The following is a 20,297-nucleotide window of genomic DNA, read 5'->3' on the forward strand; positions in this document are numbered from 1 at the left end:
GGAAAGTGAATTGTTTTGACTTTTATTATCTCTAAGCGCCGTGGTCGTAGTTTGTGACTGACAAATAAGATTTCAGGACGTTTTGTTTTACCGAATTGTCGTTGGGTTGCTAAGCACTACCTTCGGAGGTGCTTACAAACTTCAACAGGTAAGTAATTTTCCAGAGCTCTCTGTTTTCTAATCGACGTAGTTTTGATTGTAATCTGGATCTCGAACGTTTGTTTGCCTGAACCATCATCTGACATCTGAGCTGATGGCGAATAGTAGTCGATATGATCACACTTTAAACTCACCTAATGAGGTTGTTTCATGTTGCTATTAACGGTCTCTGACCTAAACACTGACATGGACGCTGAAAAGCAGCGGAATTGGCTTTTCTTCCTAATTTGCGTCATTGTGGGGAAATCATATGATGGACAGAAGTTTCGATTTTGTTCACCCCCGTCATTCAGCAGCTGGTACAAAACACCTTTAGCAGGATTAACACTCACTAGTCATTTTCGTTGTTAGCCACCCACCTCCTCTTGACAACACCGCATTTCAGTCAGTTTGGACTCCAGACGGCCTTACATCTGAATCTAATACACAAAAGTTCATATTCAACTCAGTGCCTGCAAAGTGACCTCTGCACGACCTCCATGCTTGTCATCTGGGTTTAGGAGTTTGTTCTGGTTTGCTCTCTGAAAAGTCAGCTGGGCTTCTTTTACTAACTTATTACCAATGATTGTGGCATGATTGATATATTTTAGGATAAAATTTCTCACAAACTAATTATATCTGTGTGACTTTAGATGAACCGTTATAGCCAAAAATCTCAACTTTTGTATCGGTCATTGTTTCCAGAAGTCGTCTGCTTCACTGCTACCATATTGTTTGTTCAGAGAGAAGAAGCTCTCTTCTCCAACCATTTCTAACCTTTTTTACACCTTCTTCCCTCCTGACGGATTCAGGTAAAATCAGATGGGCCTAACAACAACCATTCACTATCTCGCTATAAAACCTGTCCTCAGTCATCAGATTACCCCTTTTACAAGCAAAATACAAGCACATTTCCGGCTGAACAACAAAAACAAACTCAACTGTGCTATTGTTGTGGAATTATTTTGACTACCAACTCTTTCTAAGCCTAATTGTGTAGCTAATAGGTGTAATGTCAGAGATTAAATAAGAAATAAATAATGCGAAAGACATGAACATTTTGACCAATCACAGCTTTACCGTAGTAAAATCATGTGACAGCTCACTGACAGCTCTTTTCTGTTGCAAAATTAAAGTAACAGGTGTTTACTAAAATCTATTTAAAATGTTAAGAGTACTGTAGATTGTGAATAAGCTGTTTAATTGTTTTAGATGAGCTGACAGTGATGCAGATTGTAATATTTATGTATTTATTTTTGTCAGTACCAAGGGGGCAAGTGGTTGACTATTTAATCACCCTGCTCCCCAAATCTGGATGACCCCCAACTCTGCCAGGCGTCAAGAATATTGACACTTTCTGTTTAAGATACAAAAGTTACCAGTTATACTTTGTGAGTTTTTATGACATTTTTTCTGATGCTTTTTGTCTTTTACAGTGAAGTGTCCTTGAGTGATCTGAAAGGTGCTTCAGTTAAATGTATTATTAATAATATTTTTAACTGGTTTCCCTCTGGCTAATAAATTACTTCCTGAAGCCTCCAGAGTCTCAAACTAACGTGTCCCATAGCAGGCATCTGTCTGAAAGTGGCTTGAGGCTTGAGAAAGTGGCTTTTTTTGTCTAAGTGTTCTGTGATCAGCTTTAACATTCAGTACGCCTTCTTAAGGAAAATGAGTCTAAGATGTAGGAGTTCTGAGAACTTCAGTCTGAATTTGGGGTGAATTTGCAGGGATGTTGCTTATTTTTCTCAGGTCACTTCTGACGTCTTTTTGCCTACTTCAACACTGATCTGTGGTTTCATTTTTTAGATAGTAATTCTGCATTTTGATCTAGTTTTTATAAATAGATCATGTGTTTTTCCAAAACGGTATGCAACTCATCTAATTTTAAAACCTTATTAGAGCCAGTAGTTTTTTTTTTTGTTTTTCATTCTTTCTTGGTAAATAAAACCCTGCAAACGTATTTTTTGTTAGGACTAGGATGCATTAAGCTGGCCTTAACGTTGAGAAATGTTGTTTGAAACTTTTTCAGCTGTCATGGCAGCCCCAAGGAAGCGTGCCTTGCCCAAACCCCTCCCAGATGACTTCATACTGACAGACACCGAGAAAAAGAAATGGAGACTGGGGAAGATCATCGGTCAAGGAGGCTTTGGACTGATTTATCTGGGTAATAATTAAACTGTTTACTTGAAAACACTTTGTATATGCACACATGACAACTTCTACCTTCAGTTTGCATATATATTTTTAACTGTTTGCAACCATTTTTTCTGCGATATCGATTAGCCTCCCAGGATGTGAGCAAGCCTGTTGCATCAGACACAGACTTTGTCATAAAAGTGGTGAGTACACTGAAAATCGGTCTGATTCTGTGTTGGACTATACTTCTCTGTGAGTGGAACAAGATTTTTTATTTTTTTTATTTTAAACCTCACAAAACACAACTTGACTTGGTCACTTTCAGAACTCGTTTAAGGGTAATAAAATTTGACTAGAAGAGAAAATTAAGTCTTAAAAAAAACTGTGCCCATTTTTTATGATTTCTTCTTTTTACTTGAAGGTGTGAAGAAAAACCTTAAAAAGTAGACATTTTTGTAGTTATTGTAATTGCCTTACATATATCAAAACTGTGACGAGAAGACCCAAGGTACAAAATGGCAAAGAGGTGAAATGGCAGGCATCCGAATCAAGCAAAAGCTCATTTATTTGTTTAATTCTGCTTTGTAATTGTCGAGGATGTATTCCTCAGGTCAAAATGTCATTCCATCTTTCATTAGTTTTTACAAATGAAAGTTACTGTTGCAGCTCTAGACTTTTATTTCAATAACCAGCCAATGTCAGCACGACTTCTGGAGGCAATTGGTTGTCCAGTAAATCATGCCTCTCACCAGACTTTATTTGAAACACATTTTTAAAGCCATGTGTCCTTTTTCTTCCACTTTGCTGTTTTTCTATAACTTCTATGTTTATCACATGAAATCCCAGTGAAATACATTCAGGTTTCTATTCGACAAAATTGAGAACAATCAGGGGTTGTGAATACTTCCGTAAGGTACTGCAAAAAAAATAAAAAATAAAAAAGCAAAATCAGGAATGTTAAGATAAAATCTGTGACTTGAAGTGGCCTATTTGAATAATTTAGTGTTTTAACTTTTAATGAAAAAAGGGCCAACGCTGTGTTTGTGCTTGCAGGAGTATCATGAGAATGGGCCCTTGTTCTCTGAGCTCAAGTTCTACCAGAGAGCAGCCAAACCAGAGAGCGGTGAGTAGCACAACCTGTCCCGCGTCCCGGCAGCCCGCCGGGGCGTGAGTGTGTTTGACTGATGAAGTGGCTGCAGACGCAGAGGTTTCTCTGCCTGGCACGCAGTAATTAATAACAAACCAAAGCAAACACGCACCCCAGTGGCAGTTGGGGCCTCCTCTCTACGCTTGTCTGAGTTCTCCAATGCCTTCGTTTGGAGAGGAGCAAAGGAGAGAAAGCCACTCACTTGTAATGATGCCTGGGCCTCCACAGAGCCCCTGACCACCTGCCAGCCTGGTTGAGAGCCAGTCAGGCCAGCCGCCATCAAGCTTCTGAGCCGGGCCCACCACTTTGTCTGTGGCCTCTTTGTGTGTTAGCAGCCTTCAGCCTGCTGCTTGTGTGCTCATTTCCTTAGACATGCAGGGACAAATCCATTGTTAGAGAAAAATATTGGGACTTTTTATAGAGTTCAAAGTTTCTGTCAAACACTATAAAAGACTGCATGGGTCATGACTGGTAGAAATGGGAGAAATGAGTGAATAAAAAGTTCTAGTTGGCAGCTATTTCCTTCAGACTAACTCCAGGTGATTGATGCAGAGCGCCGGGCCTCCCGCTATGATTTCAGATTTGCTAATGGCAAACTTTAAGAGTGTTCTAACAGAACTGTTCAGTTATACAAACTCATAATTGCTCCTCTTTTGTTATTCTTTCAGTGCAAAAATGGAAGAGAGCAAAGAAGCTGAGCTTTCTGGGTATCCCGACGTACTGGGGATCAGGACTGGCCGAATACAAGGACCTCCGGTAGATAAATGAGTCCTTTTGAAAGCCAGACTACATCCACTCAATTAAAGAATGAAATGGTTTTCTTTACAGTGCAATAAAAGGATGATTTTTAAAGAGGAACTCCAAAAATAAAAGAACAAACCTTCTGCAAAATGTCTGTCAAAAGAACAAATATGTTGCATAGTTCATTCAGAGGAAACTTTCTAAATCTAAGCCAAACTACGTTTTCTTTTTACTATGAAATTAGAATCTCTACATGTTTGGCAGCTTTTCCATGACAGTGTCTGTTGAGATCCAACACAAGCATACATCATTCTACTTAATGAGGTACTAATTAGGGGGGGATCGCCTGAACCCAACAGTAATCTGATGGCTAGTGGAGAGCAGCTCAAGAGGTATGAAAACTGAGACTGAAAATCAGGATTATTCCAAAATTGATTCTGGATTTGATTACTTCTGTATTGCTTTTTTAAATAAAAATGAATATGAACTTATTTTGACCACTCGTTAATAATTGTTTTGGAATGTTGGAAAAGATTTTAGTATTGTGTGGAATAAAACAAGGATATATTCATTTTATTTAAATATGTAGGTATAAATAACAAAATAAGATATACTAAAAAAAAAATACTATTTTGTATGTAAAATGACTATATAAAGGGCATAAATGGATCAGAAAAAGCAGCTTGACTTCTGGTTAAATGTTTACATCCACTCCTCATGGGCTCGAATGTCATTCAATTTTAAAATGTAATGATTTATTTGAAACATTTCAAGCAATTGGCTTTATTTCAAATAAATAAGATTTATTTTTTGCTTAAAAAAATAAAGCAATTTTTGATTAACAATTTACATCGTTGTGCAATGTTAATCAAGATGAAGCTTTTCAGTGAGGAACACAATACCAGCAGCATTTTTGAAGGCTGAAAGATCATCAAAAGCCTGTGTTTGTTTTTATTGGGTTCAAGCAGAACATGTAGTTGGCATTAACAATCAGTCTGGTTCCTCTCCCACTCAGGTACCGGTTCATGGCCATGGACCGGCTGGGTTGTGACCTTCAGAAAATCTGTGAGCGCAACGGAGGTCGACTGAAGAAGACCACCGTACTCCACCTTGGTAAAAAACTGGTGAGGGACTTCTCATGATATCATGACGCTCTGTGCTCCTCTTTTCTTTGGTGTTGCAGTAATTAAGCATGGATCTTAAGTGCCAAGGTCTTGCACTGTTTCCTAAGATTCAGTTGTCTATGATTGCAATTTAATGCTGGTGGTTGAGTTTTGGTGTCCGTGGCAGGTGGATGTTCTGGAGTATATTCATGAAAACGAGTATGTCCATGCTGACATCAAGGCTGCCAACCTCATGTTGGGTTACAGAGACCCGGACCAGGTCAGTCACATAGCTGATTGGTGTTTGTTGTATAAAAATCTAGGGTTACGTCATCCTTTAACCTCAGCTGTTTTTCTTCAGGGCTCTGTTTAAACTTACCAAACTGGATGTGACATTTGTAACATTCAGGCCTGTTTCCTGTTGACTGCTCCAGGTTTACCTTGCAGACTATGGACTCTCCTATAGATATGCCCCTGATGGAGTCCATAAAGAGTACAAGGAAAACCCAAAAAAGGGCCACAACGGAACAATTGAGTACACCAGCCTTGATGCCCACAATGGAGTTGGTAAGCCATCCAATTAGTTCCCGTGGATATTATTGCTAAATTGCTCCTCTCTTTCTTGACCAGACCTGCAAACTCTTCTAGAAATAATTAGAGGCCCACATGACTTTTTTTTCTCTCCCCCGCCCCAAAATCTCTTTCTCATTCTTACTGTTTATTCAATGTCACATGCTGTTTTTATTTTGTTTTTTAATTATGTAAAGCACCTTGAAATGCCTTGCTGCTGAAATGCGCTATACACATAAAATTTGATTGATTGATTGACATGAAAGGCACGTTCAAATTTTACATGCAGTGAAGAAGATGCATAAAGATTGGAGTGACAAGGGTAGCAGTGTGAAACATCTGGATGATAATGTTTAGTTGGACCACTTTAAACAACACAAAATGTCTGGTTTAAATCTTTTTCCAATGATTTACACAAGGCTATGCAAGAAACAAAGCTCAATCTTGAACTGGCTACACACTTTATTTAGCAATTTATTTTACCCAACTGTATCCCCATTCCCAGTTGTGAAAAGTTTGTCCCAGTCTCTTAGTGTGAGGTGGGATGAAGACAGGAGTTGAGTTGAGTGATAAACCTCTGTTCCACATCATTATGTCACCCTGTTGAAAGAGGGGGTCATGGATTAAAATGTACATTTGTAGACACTCAGAAATATAATTTTAAACAAAAAAATTAAGTAAAATTTCATTTATTTTCTAGGAATAGTTTAATAATATTCAAGTTAAAAGTTACAATTTTCACAAATAATGCTATGCAATAAATTCTCAATTTAGTTTCTGACTTTTTACACTTGCCTACCCAGATGCTTGTCAGTGTGGCAGGAGGTCGTATATCAAAGTCAACATCAGGCTGATTATTTTAAGGGACAATAAATGACTTGTTATTTCATGGTGTCTTTACTGCAACCTGGTTTATTTACACTCTTTACTTCATCACTCCAAATAAAATGGTCTTTTTGCCCTCTGCCTCCACCAGCTGATATAGGGAACACATTAACTGGCAAATTGCCTACATGCTCCCTTTTCTCATTGACCATTGATTTTCCCATCCATGCCCCCCACTGAATTCCCCAGCTCTGTCTCTGTTCAACAATTCCCTAATTAGCTGAAGTCATAACCTGCATCTTGTATTCATCCTCCCATTAATTAAGGGCTTTGATGTTTGGTTAGCGTGAGACCTGAGCTACCGATAACCTCTGTGCTCTCTGCGTCGACCAGCTCCGCCGCTCAGCAGTTCGATACTGTGGGTTTGCAACCACTCTGACCGAGTAATTACCATTTTAAGGTTTGTATTAGTCATTCAGCTCTGCAAAAACTGCGTCAGGTGTAATACTGCACTGGGAAGGGAAAAAAGGACTTCTTCAAATGGTGGTTATCGTCAGCTTTACAATCTTTCCTTCTCAAATGTTCCTGCTTGCAACTTACAACAGGTGATTAGACCCGAAGTTCCGATTGATGAAACGCCAGGAAACCCTTCTGTAAGAACAGGAGTTTAGAGTGTAATCTGGGATTTAGCAGCGATCTTTATTGAGTCCAGTCGACTGGTAATTCACCACAGTGGGGGATGATGGCTCGTAATTAAAAACTGTAGTTTGACACACAAATACTGTTAAAGCTTTCAGTTAGATGTGATGATGTCTGCACCAGTTCTGACCAGCATTGTTACTCTGATGCACACAGTGAACCAGCACTCACATTTCTCTCGGGAACTGCATCACCAGAATACTTTTTACTAGGGAGCGATGTTGATGTTGTTGTTTTGCAAGTCTCACTTTTCTACACATAGTCAGTCTGTGTTTTACTCATGATGATGTAACAGCCATGACAGTCGACGCATTTCTCAGTGACACTACCCGTCATTCTTCATCAACACTGGAGTCCGTATGCATTTGGTTTTCCAGTTATTTTTAAAGTAATGGATGTTTTTAATGGAGAGATGGATTTCAGTAGCGGAGAATAAATATGTCCTCACCACATTCATACCTTTTCAATTGGTCACCTCTTGGCTGTTTCGAAATACAATTAATAAAAAGCCTGTTTGTCCTTAAATTATTCAGTATTTAAGTTTTCTTAAATACTGTAAAATTATATTTGGTCTTCAAATTCCTTCTTTTGATCCTTATAAGGAAATAAACCAGTGTTCTGTCTGGTTCAGTGTGTGCTCGTATTGGAGCTGTAAGAACAGTTGAAAATAGAGACTTTCAACGTACAGTGTCAGATTCTAGCTAACGAAAGCTTTGTAATGCGCTTTGATATTTTCCTCTTTAAACATCTGCTAAGACACAGACAGAACGTGCTCAAGAGCCAGACTCATATCTGCCCCTCACCGACCCGGTGGCATTCATTCCCACAAAGATGTTGTCAGGTTGCTGATGATGAGCCTTGGCGAACACATCCTGCTAGTGGCAGACCTATGTACCCGGAGCTAAACGGTGTAATTAGTGCCATTTGGTGGGCGGACAGCGGACTGATGACCGTCTCCAAACAACAAGTCTGCAAGGCAGAGGGGTTAAGAGCGCGACACAGCATTGTGCTTAAGGGAATCTGAATAACAATAGGAGATAATTAGCAGCACGGCCAACGTTTTCTCAGCTCGCTGTCTGAAGCTGGATGGGAACACAGCCGGTGCGTTGGATGTATTTATGGATTGTTTGTGTCCAGGTTTTATGTGAAAGCTGTACATGCACATACGCAGGCATGCTTCTTTTTGTTGTCCTTTGCCATTCTTCATACGAGGGCAAAGTATGTACATAAATATAGAATAGCAGACACATAAAGTGGCATAATGAGCAGCGTTATCGCGCCCAGAGCGAACGCAGAGGGCAGCAACGTTTAATGTAGCTGTTGATCTTTTTAATTGTTAATCCATTATGTTGCTCTGGGAATTGGACTCCGTTTTCCTGTGTCAGTATCGCGTGTATTTTTCATCTTTATTCTCCTCCAACAGGCTCTTGGAAGCATTAAGTCGCTATGTAATCATTTACAACTATAGAGAGCCTCACTGTAATGTGGACATAATACATACTTTAAATTCACAAGGACAAACAGACCTGACCCTTGATATCAGAGTTATTAAGATCAAGTAGACGAGATGATGACAGAATCACGTTTGGAGCTAATACATATTGACTCTTTGTTTTTCTTTCAGAGCAGGTTTTTACAGTACCTTTCAGATTTCTTCTGTTTTTGCTCTTTTGTCGCACTTAAATGTCTCAGATAATTTAAGAAATTGTATTACAAAATCATAACAAAAAGTAATTTAGAAATTATGCTTTTTTTTAAAGGAAACAGGCGAGGGGGTAGCTATCTAAAGCACCCTGGTCCTGAGTGAAAAAGTAATCTCCACCCACTCCCCTGTTTAATAATTAATTTACTGTGATCTACCACATTCTCTTAAAAGCTGAGTTTATTTCACCGCCCACTTGAAGCCTGATTACTGCCACACCTGTAGAATGAAGGAATCAATCAATCAATCAMATTTTATTTGTATAGCACATTTCAGCAGCAAGGCATTTCAAAATGCTTCACACAATTAAGATAAAAACAGCATGTGACAGTGCATAAACAGAAAGACAAAGAGAATTTAAAAAAAAGAGGTAAAAAAAAAAGAAGAACATTAAAACTCGTTATATAGAAGCTGACAGCTTCATCCAGGCTTTAAGTTTCTAAAAAGCAAACGCATCATGCCCCAGTGTAGAGAAAGTCAACGACAGATGAGAAACAACAACATGAGCATCTATGAATACAAAGTCGTTTTGAAGACGCCGACAGTCCGGTGAACCACAACGCGAGCTGTTACCTACGATGAAGAAGACACAGAACCTTGGGTGGCCTACTAAAATTGTTGACTCATCCTGGAGGTCACAATTAAACCAGCTTCACCTAAGATGCTGAAATGAGCTTCTTTCTTAGTCTTGCTGGTCTGAGAAAAGAGGAGGTCAGAGTGAAGTCGGTTCTTTTCTGCATGAAAGGAGCCAGTTACGGTGGTTTGAGGATCTTGAAAGGATGCCTTTCTTGGGAGGTGTGTCAGACATGCCCCATTGTGAGGAGGCTTTAGGGCAGACCAGGACTTGCTTGAGATATTGTATCTTTATATCTCATTCTAGGGATCTTTCAACCAGGATTTAGCTGGAGTGAGGGAGGTCTGCTTAAACTGTCGCTCCCATGACTGAGTCTTGGAGACAACTAGTTGCAATAAAAGATATAAACATATATTCTGTCATCAAGCATATTTAACCAGCATTTTTTAAACATTTTTTTTACTTTCAGCTTGTTTCATTGCAGCCAACATACATGTTTGTGAGTCAGGCGCATGTTTGTCCTGAACGCGTGCCTGAAACGCACCATTTCACTTGGAGTTGACACTCATTATTCATGTTGAGGACGACAACTTGATTATGCCAAATCACAGTATTTTAATTTCACAAATACGTCAACTTAAAATCAGTTTACCGCCTTCCTAATCTGATCCTCTGTGCGAGTGGCCACACTTCCTCTTTGGACCAGCCTGCTGGCTGACCGGGGGGAGGATCAATGCTGGCAGCAGCTCGGGCAGGTGATTTCTCCCTTCTGCTGGAGTCAGTCGATAGGTAATTTCTCCCTAGACATGTGGCAGCCTTTACTGTATTGAGCTACTAAAACTCCCCAGGCTCAACCTTACTGGACATGGTCACCAAGTATCGACAGGCCTCACACATAAATGTAGATCCATGCAGTCATTCGTATGCTCACCATAAGATGGAGAAAAACACACTTATGATTTGTTATAAGAGCTCTTAGTGCATAGGAGCTTACACTGGCCTGATGTCAACAACTTATCCTGACATTATGTTTAATTGTTTAAATCTTTGTTTTACTCACTTGTTTAGTTAGTATCTGTTGCCAGTCTTAATATCGCCATGCATTTAAAATGCAGACACACAGATAATTAAGTTAAGACAAAAAGGCACGTTATCTTCAGAGTTGCCATATGCTCAGGAACTTCCTGTTGGTGTGAAACTACACTTTTTAAGAAGTATCATCTGCATTTGATCATCAGTCAATCCATCAATAATTAAACTGTTCCAAGTCGGGACTGGATATCCTACAGAATCCCTTTTCACCACAGGATTCTCTAGATTTAACATGCAGTTTGAGGTCTAAGAAACCTTTATTCTAGTTATGGAAAGGGAAAAAGAGCATTTTCAATGCTTTTTGGCTTTTCAACCTTGTTACTAGGGTTCCTACAAAAAATGTATAAAATTATCTTTATCATTTTCCATTTCTGCAAAAGTATAAGCATGTGAATTGACAAGACATTATTTGTTTTTCTTTTTAATTTTCTAAAAGAAATCTTGAATAAATAAGTGTTCCATTGGTATTAGATCAGTTGTCTTTAAATTGCCACTTCTCAAACTCACTTTTTGTGAAAATATCGACCTGTCTAGTTTTACAATGCAATTACAATTTTTCTGTTTTAAGAGGTGTTTTGATAAATTCACCTGGCATTTATCTTGCCAACCTAAAGATTTTCAACCTTTAGGTTGAAGATCTCTTCTTTTCGGTTTTATAGCGCCCTCAAGACGTGGTGACCTCCAGATCTTGGGGTTTTGTCTTCTTCACTGGTTATGTGGGTCACTACCCTGGGACAACATCCTCAAAAACCCCCTTCAGGTGCAAGAGGCCAAAATCAAGTAAGTTGTCACAAGTGCTAATTTTGGTATTTGGGTAGATTTGTGTTGTTTTCCAGGATGCAGCAGCTTTATTTGCCTATAAATGTATTGAAGGTTGGGTTTTCTAAATTGTCTCTGTGAGATAGTGATAAAAAAAGACTGATTAACTTGGAATGCTTTCTGCACATCTTCACTGGATCAAACCCTAGTGGCTAGCAGAGGTATTTTGATTTAAAGCAGCTCCTGGCTTCTTCTAATGGCAGACATTTGTCAAACTAAATATGTATGAAAATATTTCATCTTACACTCTCTTTAAATTAACTCAGCTTCTGGTTCTGTGGTTTCTCATACTGCCGTATTACAATGATTGCAGGCTAATATCTCGTGCTCTGCAGCAGAGCTGTGCAAATATTCATGGTCACTAATAATCCAAGAAGTGTAGTTGACCCCAGATAAGTGTTAACACTCTGTGTGACAGCTTGATTTAGCTGGGATTTAGCTCCCCTTTCCTGCTGCCTTATTCTCATCCTGCTTTTTGCCCCTGAACTCTGTCTCTCTTGCGTCTTTGTGTCCTCATCTCCTCCTCGTTTTATTTCCTCTCTTAGACTGATGGATAATCTGCCTGGCTCGGTTCAGCAGCTGTCAGTGAGCGAAGCCAGCAGCACAGGTAAGCCAAGGCTGCGGGGCTGCTTCAGGTTACAGGACATCATTTAGACGTCTCAGCTTAAACTGAGAATTTGGAAGTAAGACGTGAAGCCAAAGGAAAGGAGGAAAGGCGCCTCTGTCTAATCTGGAGCTGATCTTATGGGATCTAAAGAGAAGGTCACGGTTGAGGACACTTCAGGTAGGGGGGTAGGCATCAAGAGGACACAGCGCGCTGTAAAATCATGTTCAATCAACTGCATTTACCAATCAGGTTATACAAACATCATGATCAGTGAAAATAGGCTCAATTTTGAGTTCGGCAAAGAGCAACTATGGTTTTATAGATGTCCTGGTTCAGGTATTATTTGAGATGCTCATCAGCTGCTCCCAGGTGTAAAAAAAAAAATTAGACCTTGTTTCCATGATTATGCATCATGGCTATCAGAAAGTAAAAACATCCTTCCAGCTGCACAGCATCTAAAACCAGAGGGAAAAACTGTCCAGACACGCAATGCCTCAGCCAAAAACATGAAAGGAAAAAAAAATCTCCAAAAAGAACAAAACAGAGCCTATTATGGGGTATTGCATGTTGAATATGGTTTTTTGTTGGGGGGAAGTAATCCACTTTGGAATAAGGGTGTAACATAATATGTGAGCCCAGAATCCCCCTCGGTTACCTGGGAATCCGTTTTCCCTTTGTGCCAATTAAACGGACGGCTGTCTCATTGACATGCCTTTCAAAGTTAGTTGTATTTTATCTCCTCTTTATACGGAGAGGTCACACCTTAGTGATGGCTCGGCGTGTGATGTATGGTCAGAGCGGCACGCTCATCTACTGACAAAGCCAGGCTGCCCGCTGCAGATAAGAGCCAAAGAATGCATCAACCACCTGAGTGTGTGTGGGGGAGAGATACAGGTTCTGCTGCAGTGTGTGTCATACACACCGCCTGGCCAGTGTGCGATCCATCGAGGCTGACAGTGTATGACACGATGCACCTCCATAGCTGTACGCTTGCCTGATCTGCTGTGTGTGTGAGGAGATACATGGCCCGTCGGTGTTTTATCTGCAGCGAGAGACCTTCAGGTTCATCCTGTGTTTGTTGCCGTCGCCTCACTTCCGAAAACGATTTCATACATAGGAAGAAACATCACAGAATCAACATTCTGATTGCAGTGCAATGCTGTTAAATGACTTCATTGCTTTGCGCTGACTTGATCCAGAGTTGTCTATATTGTTTTTCCCCCCCATTTAATTTGTTTGTGATGTTTTCTGCCATCGTCAGATGAGCTAGCTGAGTTTCTGATTTACGTGAGAACTCTGGACTATGACGATAAGCCTGACTACAAGCTTCTTAAAGACCTGCTGAACTGTCGTGTCAAAGGAGGACTTGACCTGTCTGTGCCTGAAAGTCACCAAAGGTCAGCCTCCAAGGAGTCTTCTAAAAGAGAGAAGGTGAGAACAAAATGAGATGATTATCGTTGTGTAAAGTGTCTCCTAAGTAGTCGCCGTGGCATCTTGATGCATATCAGGATCAGTACTGCAGGATTCACACATATCTCTAAACTCAAATTGTCAGAGTTTTCAGGCAAGCTTCTTTTCCCATTTTCAGAGGATGCAAAAATTCAGCAAGAGTTTATAAAGAGCTAAAAAAAAATTCTCATGATGATCCCACCACATCCCAGCCCAGGCTTTTCACGACTGCCTTTGGACATATCAGGATGCAGTTCTGTGCTAGTTTGTGTGCAACAGGCTCCATCCTTCTCAATTCTAAATTAAAGAATTGTGACACTTACAAACTAATCAAATGTATTGACCGGCTTTTAAAATAACATTAGGGACCAGTATAGAGCTGCAAGCCTTTTATTTTTTTTGTTTCACAATCTCCTCCTTTGTGAGATTGAGAACAGGCACAAGAGGAGAGGTGCAGCAGAGTACATGTGCTCTGCTTTTTTTCATATGCAAATATTTAATTTTCCAAAAGGCCTCACAGTTGCCGAATGAGACACTTTATTTGAAGTGAATGACAAAAAAATCTGACTTTAAATTGTTTTCCACACATGTTGGAAATGATGATCAATATGTCAGAATCAAGTAGTCATCTTTTCAAGGGCAGCGGTGTTTTTTTTTTTTTTCAGATTTAATTGACTATTACTATTGTTGGAGAAGCTGCACTTCTAAAACATACAAGATGTCTGCTCTTGAGGAAAGAATTTGGCCACCCTGGGTCTAAGATTGTTTTTCCAATTTAAAATGGGTAACTCTGGGTTGCCTTTAAACATTGAATTGATCCATCTCCCTTCACAGAGCTATAAATCTGATCTCCGGTGGCAGGGCTTTTTCTCCAACAGCCTGAGAGGTCCAAACTCAATATTTCCTTTAGACATCAGTCGACTAGCAGAGTCAAGCAGGTGAACATAATCCCACCAAATGAGTGGACTGCCATTGCTAGCTACAACCTTACATCCTCCATATCCCAGTCCAGGACGCCAAAATACAACCAGTACGATAACACAACCAACAAGTCAACAGTTTTGTTTGTCCCTAAAGTGGAACAGGGTCCCACTGCATCCTTGAAGACCTTAACATGACCCTCTAAAGAACTTTTATGTTCTGGCTGAATTTTACTCTTAATTTGGCCAGTTTTTCACTCATTAGTCTTAATTTCAGGTTTTTCTAAATAATTACTTGCTGCCGTGTGACATGTGTTGCTGTTGAGTAGAGGTTAAGGTTTGGAGACCCGATGAGGTCACCCTGCCTTCTGTTTAGTACACCCTTATACACAAACCATAGACATAAAGAAGGATGTGCTTAATGTTTGGTCATAATTAAATTTTTGTATTCATTGAACAACCTCACCGCTGGCCGTTAAGGGTTTTCTTTGCCGAGTCTCTTGACCTCAGAGTGCAGAAACGTGATGGCAGTGAAAGGCAGGTTTAGCCTTCTGGTGACATTCCCCTCTCCACCTCTAAGAGGAGGACATCAATGAAAGATGGTCAGACCTGACAGTGAAAGAAGACTACAGCCCCCTCCTCTGCATTCCCCAGAATCACTTCTTGACCCTGCGTGGCCCAGTGACCGGCCTCTCAACAGCCCAGTGAGAAGGAGCTGATGACACACACTTTACCTGGCAGAGGGCAACTCCAATTATGCTCCTAATTTCCTCTCCTCTCCTTGTGTCATTTCATTTCCATGCTAAAGTGCTGGCCAGTTTGATCCCTTGTTAAACACAAGTGGCCATTTACTGACGCTTTAGCGAGGAGAGGAAATGTCAGCGGAGATAAAGGCCACAGAATCGTCTGCCATTACAGTTGGATAAATATGACTCTTTTATGGGCGATCACAGTTTGAAAGTGAAGGAGTGTTACTGAAAGCCAAGTTGAAGAAAGTTGCAAACTCCATTCGTATTAATATTTCAACTCTTCTTGAAGCAACAGAAAGGAGGAACAGCCAGAGGGTCCTGCAGAGTCAAGCTGGTGACTCCAGACCCGGACGAGGAAGAACTGGAGAGCCCAAAGCCCAAACCGGTATCGGCGCGCTACACAAGAGGCCCACCCCTGACTAAACCTGAGTCCAGTAAGGTAAGCTAGAAACAGACACCTGGCTTTTATGCAATCATTGATTACATTGTGCCACAATTGAACCTAACAATTCATCTGAATTGGTAGGTTCTTGACACTCAGCTCTACAGAATACAGTGTATTGTGTACCCTTAAAAGTTAATCCGTTTCTTAACCAAAGTGGCAACTATGTTGTATGCGTCTCCAAAATTTTATCACGTAGGAAAGTTTTGAAACATGAAAGGATTTTTAAAGTAAGAAAGAAGGTGAAGTTATGCAGTGAATGAAACCAAATCAAAATGGGGACGACTGCTTTGAGGACAGTAGTGTCTGCATGTGGCGAATTTGACTGGCCAGTCTTGATGGTCATTGTCCATTTAACCTGAGGCACAAGTACAGGTCAGATGTTCATAAACAGCATAGAACTAGACTACAAATCTTTTCTACAGTTGCACAAATAGTAATTACTCGGCGACTGTACTTCAGTGTTTTGGCTTTTTAAAGTGAAACTGGACTCTGCATTTTTATTTACACCAAAAACCAGTGATCACTTCACCAGCAGCATGTTTTATATTTCAACCTGTAGGGTGACTGGGGAACAACAGCAAGAATAAGCCCTCTTTAGGATTAAATTAGTTATTTTAACAAACAATATTTCAATGTTCTTTTTGTCCTCTTCAATTTTATCTGCAGTACCTGAAACCTGTAAGCTGAACCTATTGGTCAAACCGTTTGCCGGCTGCTTTAACAGAGAATGAGTCGAGTGAAATGAATCTGGAGTCGGATTTTACATGTAAAACACTAAAAACCTGCCGTTTGTCCCCTTTCCTCCAAGAAGAAAGAGGTTTCTCCTGTTGGAAAGTATTTACTGAGGCCGAGGCTCGCACGTAGGTATGAAGAAAAAGAAGACAGTGATGAGGAGAAAGATGAGGAAGATGAGGAGGATGATGATGATGATGAGGAGGATGATGAGGATGTCAGACCCAAACGTATTCCTTCATGCTACCTGAGAGGTCCTCCCATTGGCCCTGGAGATCAGCCCAAACAGGTGTGAGGCCTGAAGGCTCACCGCCAAACGGCTTTTTGAGACTTTCCTGAATCATTTTTTTTAGACGACTGTTCCACACTACATCTTTAAATGACTCTTCAACTCAGAGATACAAATTGATCCCAAAATCTATTTTTATTTTTGTTAGCTGTAAAAAATATATAAATATATACATATTCGTAAAATTCTTTTAACAGAGAACTAAATCCAAAAGACCTCGCCACAAAAAAGACGAGCAGACCAGGACCATGGCGAGACGGGAGCATCAACGCAGCCTCCATGGCGGGGCACGGTGTGACAGGGAGAGACAGATGCATGATGGGGATTGCAGAGAATGCTGGGATGAAAGGCCGCATCAGATCGGAGGGCGGTACTGCCACATCCATTCAAAGCAGAGCCAGATCATGTCAGAATGCAAACCTGCCACCGTGCAGAGAAAGTCCTGGAAGTCCAGGTTTGTCTGTGTGGGATTCATCCTTCTGGTGGGAGCCGCTTTTCTGTTCGCCGAAGTTCAGTTCAATAGCATAAGCAACTTATTGAGCAGGTAGAAGGTCACTGTCTTTTCGTGCTGCTCCTCAGGTCTTCTGGGTGGCCATTTTCACTGTAATAGGCTGAAATACAAAGATAAGCATCAGGTTGTTGTAGTTAATGAATTATCTGTAAAGTTGAAAGATGTGGAAGGAAAAAAATCTCCTGCACAAATCACTAGAACTCTGACTCAGTTCTAGCTATTAAGCTGCGTGTGAAGGCACTTTGAGAAGACAAGGCCAGATGATGAATGGATCCATACGAGTAGCTGCTGAATATGCATGCGGCGCTGAGGCCGGGCCTTTGTGTCGGCTGCCTGCATCCACGTACCTTACTGCAGTAAGGACACTCTCCAAAAACAAGGTTGAAGCTCTGCCTGCTGGAGGGGAGCGCTCGCAGCCACTGGAGGGAAGAAAAGGCTCGTTGATCTCATCATCACCTTGGACATGGTGACATTAACATGTTTCTACTCTTTTATATGAATATCATTCTACGTAATAAGGTTTAGAGGGCTTTTCAAAGAACAAGGGCTCCTCCTGCCACCTTTCACCAGATCCTCAGATCAGAGGAGCAGAATTTGAGTAATGTAGAGGAAATACTATCGAGAGTTTATTCTTCTATGCTTTGAAGTCGCACCAGTCTACCCGAGTGATGCCTCTTCACTTCTGAAAACTGAACTTCAACATTAGGTGCCAAACTGACCAAAAGCTGCCAAAAAAACAAAAAAAGAAACAACTGCTGTGGTCCTCAAGTTTATCTGTTACACTGACCTTCTTTACCTACAACTTCTGGTTATATTTAGAGCACTGGAAACATTGGCATATATTACTGGGTTGAACAGTGACTATTGGCTGTTATTAGAGGTGTGCCGATCGATCAGCCACCGATTATAATCGGCCGATTTTCGTGAAAAAGTGTATGATCTGTGATCGCCGATCACTGTCTCGTGTTGCCGATCACACAAACCGATTGCCTGTATCTCAGTTCACAGCCTTCGTGTGCAGCTGATCTCCTCTTTCCTTCACACTGCGAAAGCGCGCAGCAGCAAATCCTAAGCGACGTGACATGGAAGTTCCACGTTTGCGTGTTGCAACGGAAATTACCTCGTGGGTGAAGCACATCAAAATGCATCGCCGCAACAAATGTAATATGACATTTAAGACCCTTGATGGAGTTTGGCTGTAATGAGGCTCACTGCAGAAAAAAACATAAGACATCCAGAGTGATCAGACAGCAGGTAAAGCAGTGCAGAAAACTAAAAAAAAGACCAAGAAAAAAGTTAAAGTCAACCGCGCCGCACTACTGGTAGTAATATTTCATAGATGTAGCTCAACCTCCACCCGGACTGAACTCTCACACCGAACGTCTGCTTAAAGCTGCAGCATGTAGCTTAGATAAACAAAAACAGATTTTACATATGTATTAAAACTTTCACTATGCCCTAACATGAGACAGATAATCTCAGAAAGAAGAAAATAATAATCGAGCTCCTTTGCCTCTTTCCTGTGTTCAGCAGAATTGCTCAGCTCAGTCAGAAACGGCCAATCAGAACCAGCACCAAACAATTAGCCGCGCTCTCAGGAAGTTTTCATTTAGTAACTCTGGATTGTTTATTTTGATGCAACCTGCATTTAACTTTGAGTGAATGTCTCCTTTTTGTTGACATTATTTGATATAAGTATTTATTTGACTAACAGCGATGATTTAGGGTACAGAGAGCTTTACTGTTAAATATTATTTTACTGATTTCAGGTTTTTTATTTGTCCTTTTGACTCAACAGCTGCTGTATTGTGCCTGCAAGTATTTTGCATGTTTGTCAAAATTAGGTGAATGTATTACCAGATCATTTTTTAATTTTGCCAGATCACACAGTAGCATTTATACCTTATACAAAAAATTAACAGCCAATCCAGATTATCGGCAGCGATGGGTGATCGGAATCCTAGGAAAACCTGTTCGGAGTATCCCTAGCTGCTAGTGATGCCATTACTGTGGACTGAGTCATGTACACAAAACCATACTGTTCCACTACGGGCATGAATCTGTCACACAAATGGTTGTAACGTCTTCATTTACTACCCAATTGCTACAAAATGACTTAAATTAAAGCACAGAAAATGGCTGATGTTTTGATGAGTAAAATATGAAACCAGCTATAAGCCTTGACATTTTCACCATTTCAGCAACACTTACTGAAAAATCCAGGTGAATGTATTTCTATTTTTGTTTAAATACATAATAAATTGACACTTGTGCAACCAAATATTGTTTTAAGTCATTGCATCCCAGTAAAATGTGTTAAAATTTGTGGCCGCAATGCGACAAAATGCGGAAAAGTTTTAAGTATGAAGATTTCGTGCAAGGCGTTCTAAATCCAGGAGTTAGTGAACCTTATTGGTGATGGAGTCGATCTGTTTCCATACCTCATAGAGACAGGCCTGATGGAACGGCTGGCCACAGCGGGGGTCATTACACACTTGATCTGGGATGGCGTCTTCAAGCCGATAGGAGTAACAGATGCCGCACTCCACATTGAAACTCTGCACACACACACACACACACACACACACAAATCCAGAAACATCCAGTGGCACTTTCTAAAATGTTCTGGTCACTCATGGAGTCTCTGAGCACAAACATGCTAAATCAACCTCCAAGCATCACCTGCAACACCCACTCTGCACTCTGTTGATGCTCCACTATCACACCTTCAGGGCATTCTCACTCTTTGCATTTCTGCGTAATGAGAAGCTTCTGTTTNCCTGGAGCCATCCATTAAGCGAGAGGATGGCAGGTTTAAAAAAAAAAAAAATCAACATCTGGTCAACCCAACTTTTTTGCACTCCTCTGAATGTTAATGAAGCTGAGGCATTAATCACCGTGGCGACAGCAGATAAACACAACGCCCTTTCAACCCATTCGCAGAGAAGGGAGGGGAAGGAATGATTTTTTCTCTTTAAAAAAAAAGGAGAGATAAATGGTTTTGCGTGATTAAAGCGGTTTGATAGTGAACAGAATTCTGCCATCTTTG

At 40.5% G+C, this 20,297-nt stretch overlaps 2 protein-coding genes across 7 annotated transcripts in view; one reads left to right on the forward strand and one right to left on the reverse strand.

Moving 5' to 3' along the window:
* Positions 1–17,371, forward strand: LOC103477297 (serine/threonine-protein kinase VRK1-like). Of its 3 annotated transcripts, XM_008430335.2 has the most exons (14): positions 1–148; positions 2,168–2,302; positions 2,422–2,477; positions 3,328–3,397; positions 4,090–4,177; positions 5,178–5,286; positions 5,453–5,545; positions 5,700–5,832; positions 11,387–11,507; positions 12,092–12,153; positions 13,415–13,584; positions 15,561–15,710; positions 16,525–16,737; positions 16,935–17,371. In XM_008430335.2, the coding sequence occupies exons 2-14, from the start codon at positions 2,173–2,175 to the stop codon at positions 17,283–17,285; spliced, it is 1,746 nt and encodes a 581-aa protein (XP_008428557.1). In that variant the 5' UTR covers positions 1–148; positions 2,168–2,172; the 3' UTR covers positions 17,286–17,371. The 3 variants fall into 3 exon arrangements, with proteins under 3 accessions (XP_008428557.1, XP_017164691.1, XP_017164692.1); XM_017309202.1 differs by lacking the exon at positions 1–148 and having other exon boundaries at positions 2,159–2,302; positions 16,528–16,737; XM_017309203.1 differs by lacking the exon at positions 1–148 and having other exon boundaries at positions 2,159–2,302; positions 15,567–15,710.
* The window catches only part of fancl (FA complementation group L), a 22,188-nt gene continuing 19,146 nt past the window's right edge, over positions 17,256–20,297 (reverse strand). For 3 of the 4 annotated variants that reach the window (XM_008430333.2, XM_008430334.2, XM_008430331.2), the window contains 3 exons: positions 19,690–19,806; positions 17,596–17,667; positions 17,256–17,348 (listed from right to left, as the gene is read on the reverse strand). In XM_008430333.2, coding sequence (XP_008428555.1) covers positions 17,313–17,348; positions 17,596–17,667; positions 19,690–19,806 — 225 coding nt within the window. In that variant the 3' untranslated portion in view covers positions 17,256–17,312. Of the gene's footprint in view, positions 17,349–17,418; positions 17,668–19,689; positions 19,807–20,297 lie in introns of those variants that run through there. The other variant, XM_008430330.2, reaches the window with a different exon arrangement.

This window comes from Poecilia reticulata, linkage group LG15 (assembly GCF_000633615.1).
Source record: "Poecilia reticulata strain Guanapo linkage group LG15, Guppy_female_1.0+MT, whole genome shotgun sequence".
NCBI lineage: Eukaryota > Metazoa > Chordata > Actinopteri > Cyprinodontiformes > Poeciliidae > Poecilia > Poecilia reticulata.

Bases quoted from the DNA above. Each gene is read 5' to 3' on its own strand.
- LOC103477297 (XM_008430335.2), top strand. From the start codon at position 2,173: ATGGCAGCCCCAAGGAAGCGTGCCTTGCCCAAACCCCTCCCAGATGAC. The intron at 4,178-5,177 runs GTAGATAAATGA...TCTCCCACTCAG, and splicing joins GCCGAATACAAGGACCTCCG to GTACCGGTTCATGGCCATGG. The intron at 15,711-16,524 runs GTAAGCTAGAAA...CTTTCCTCCAAG, and splicing joins CTAAACCTGAGTCCAGTAAG to AAGAAAGAGGTTTCTCCTGT.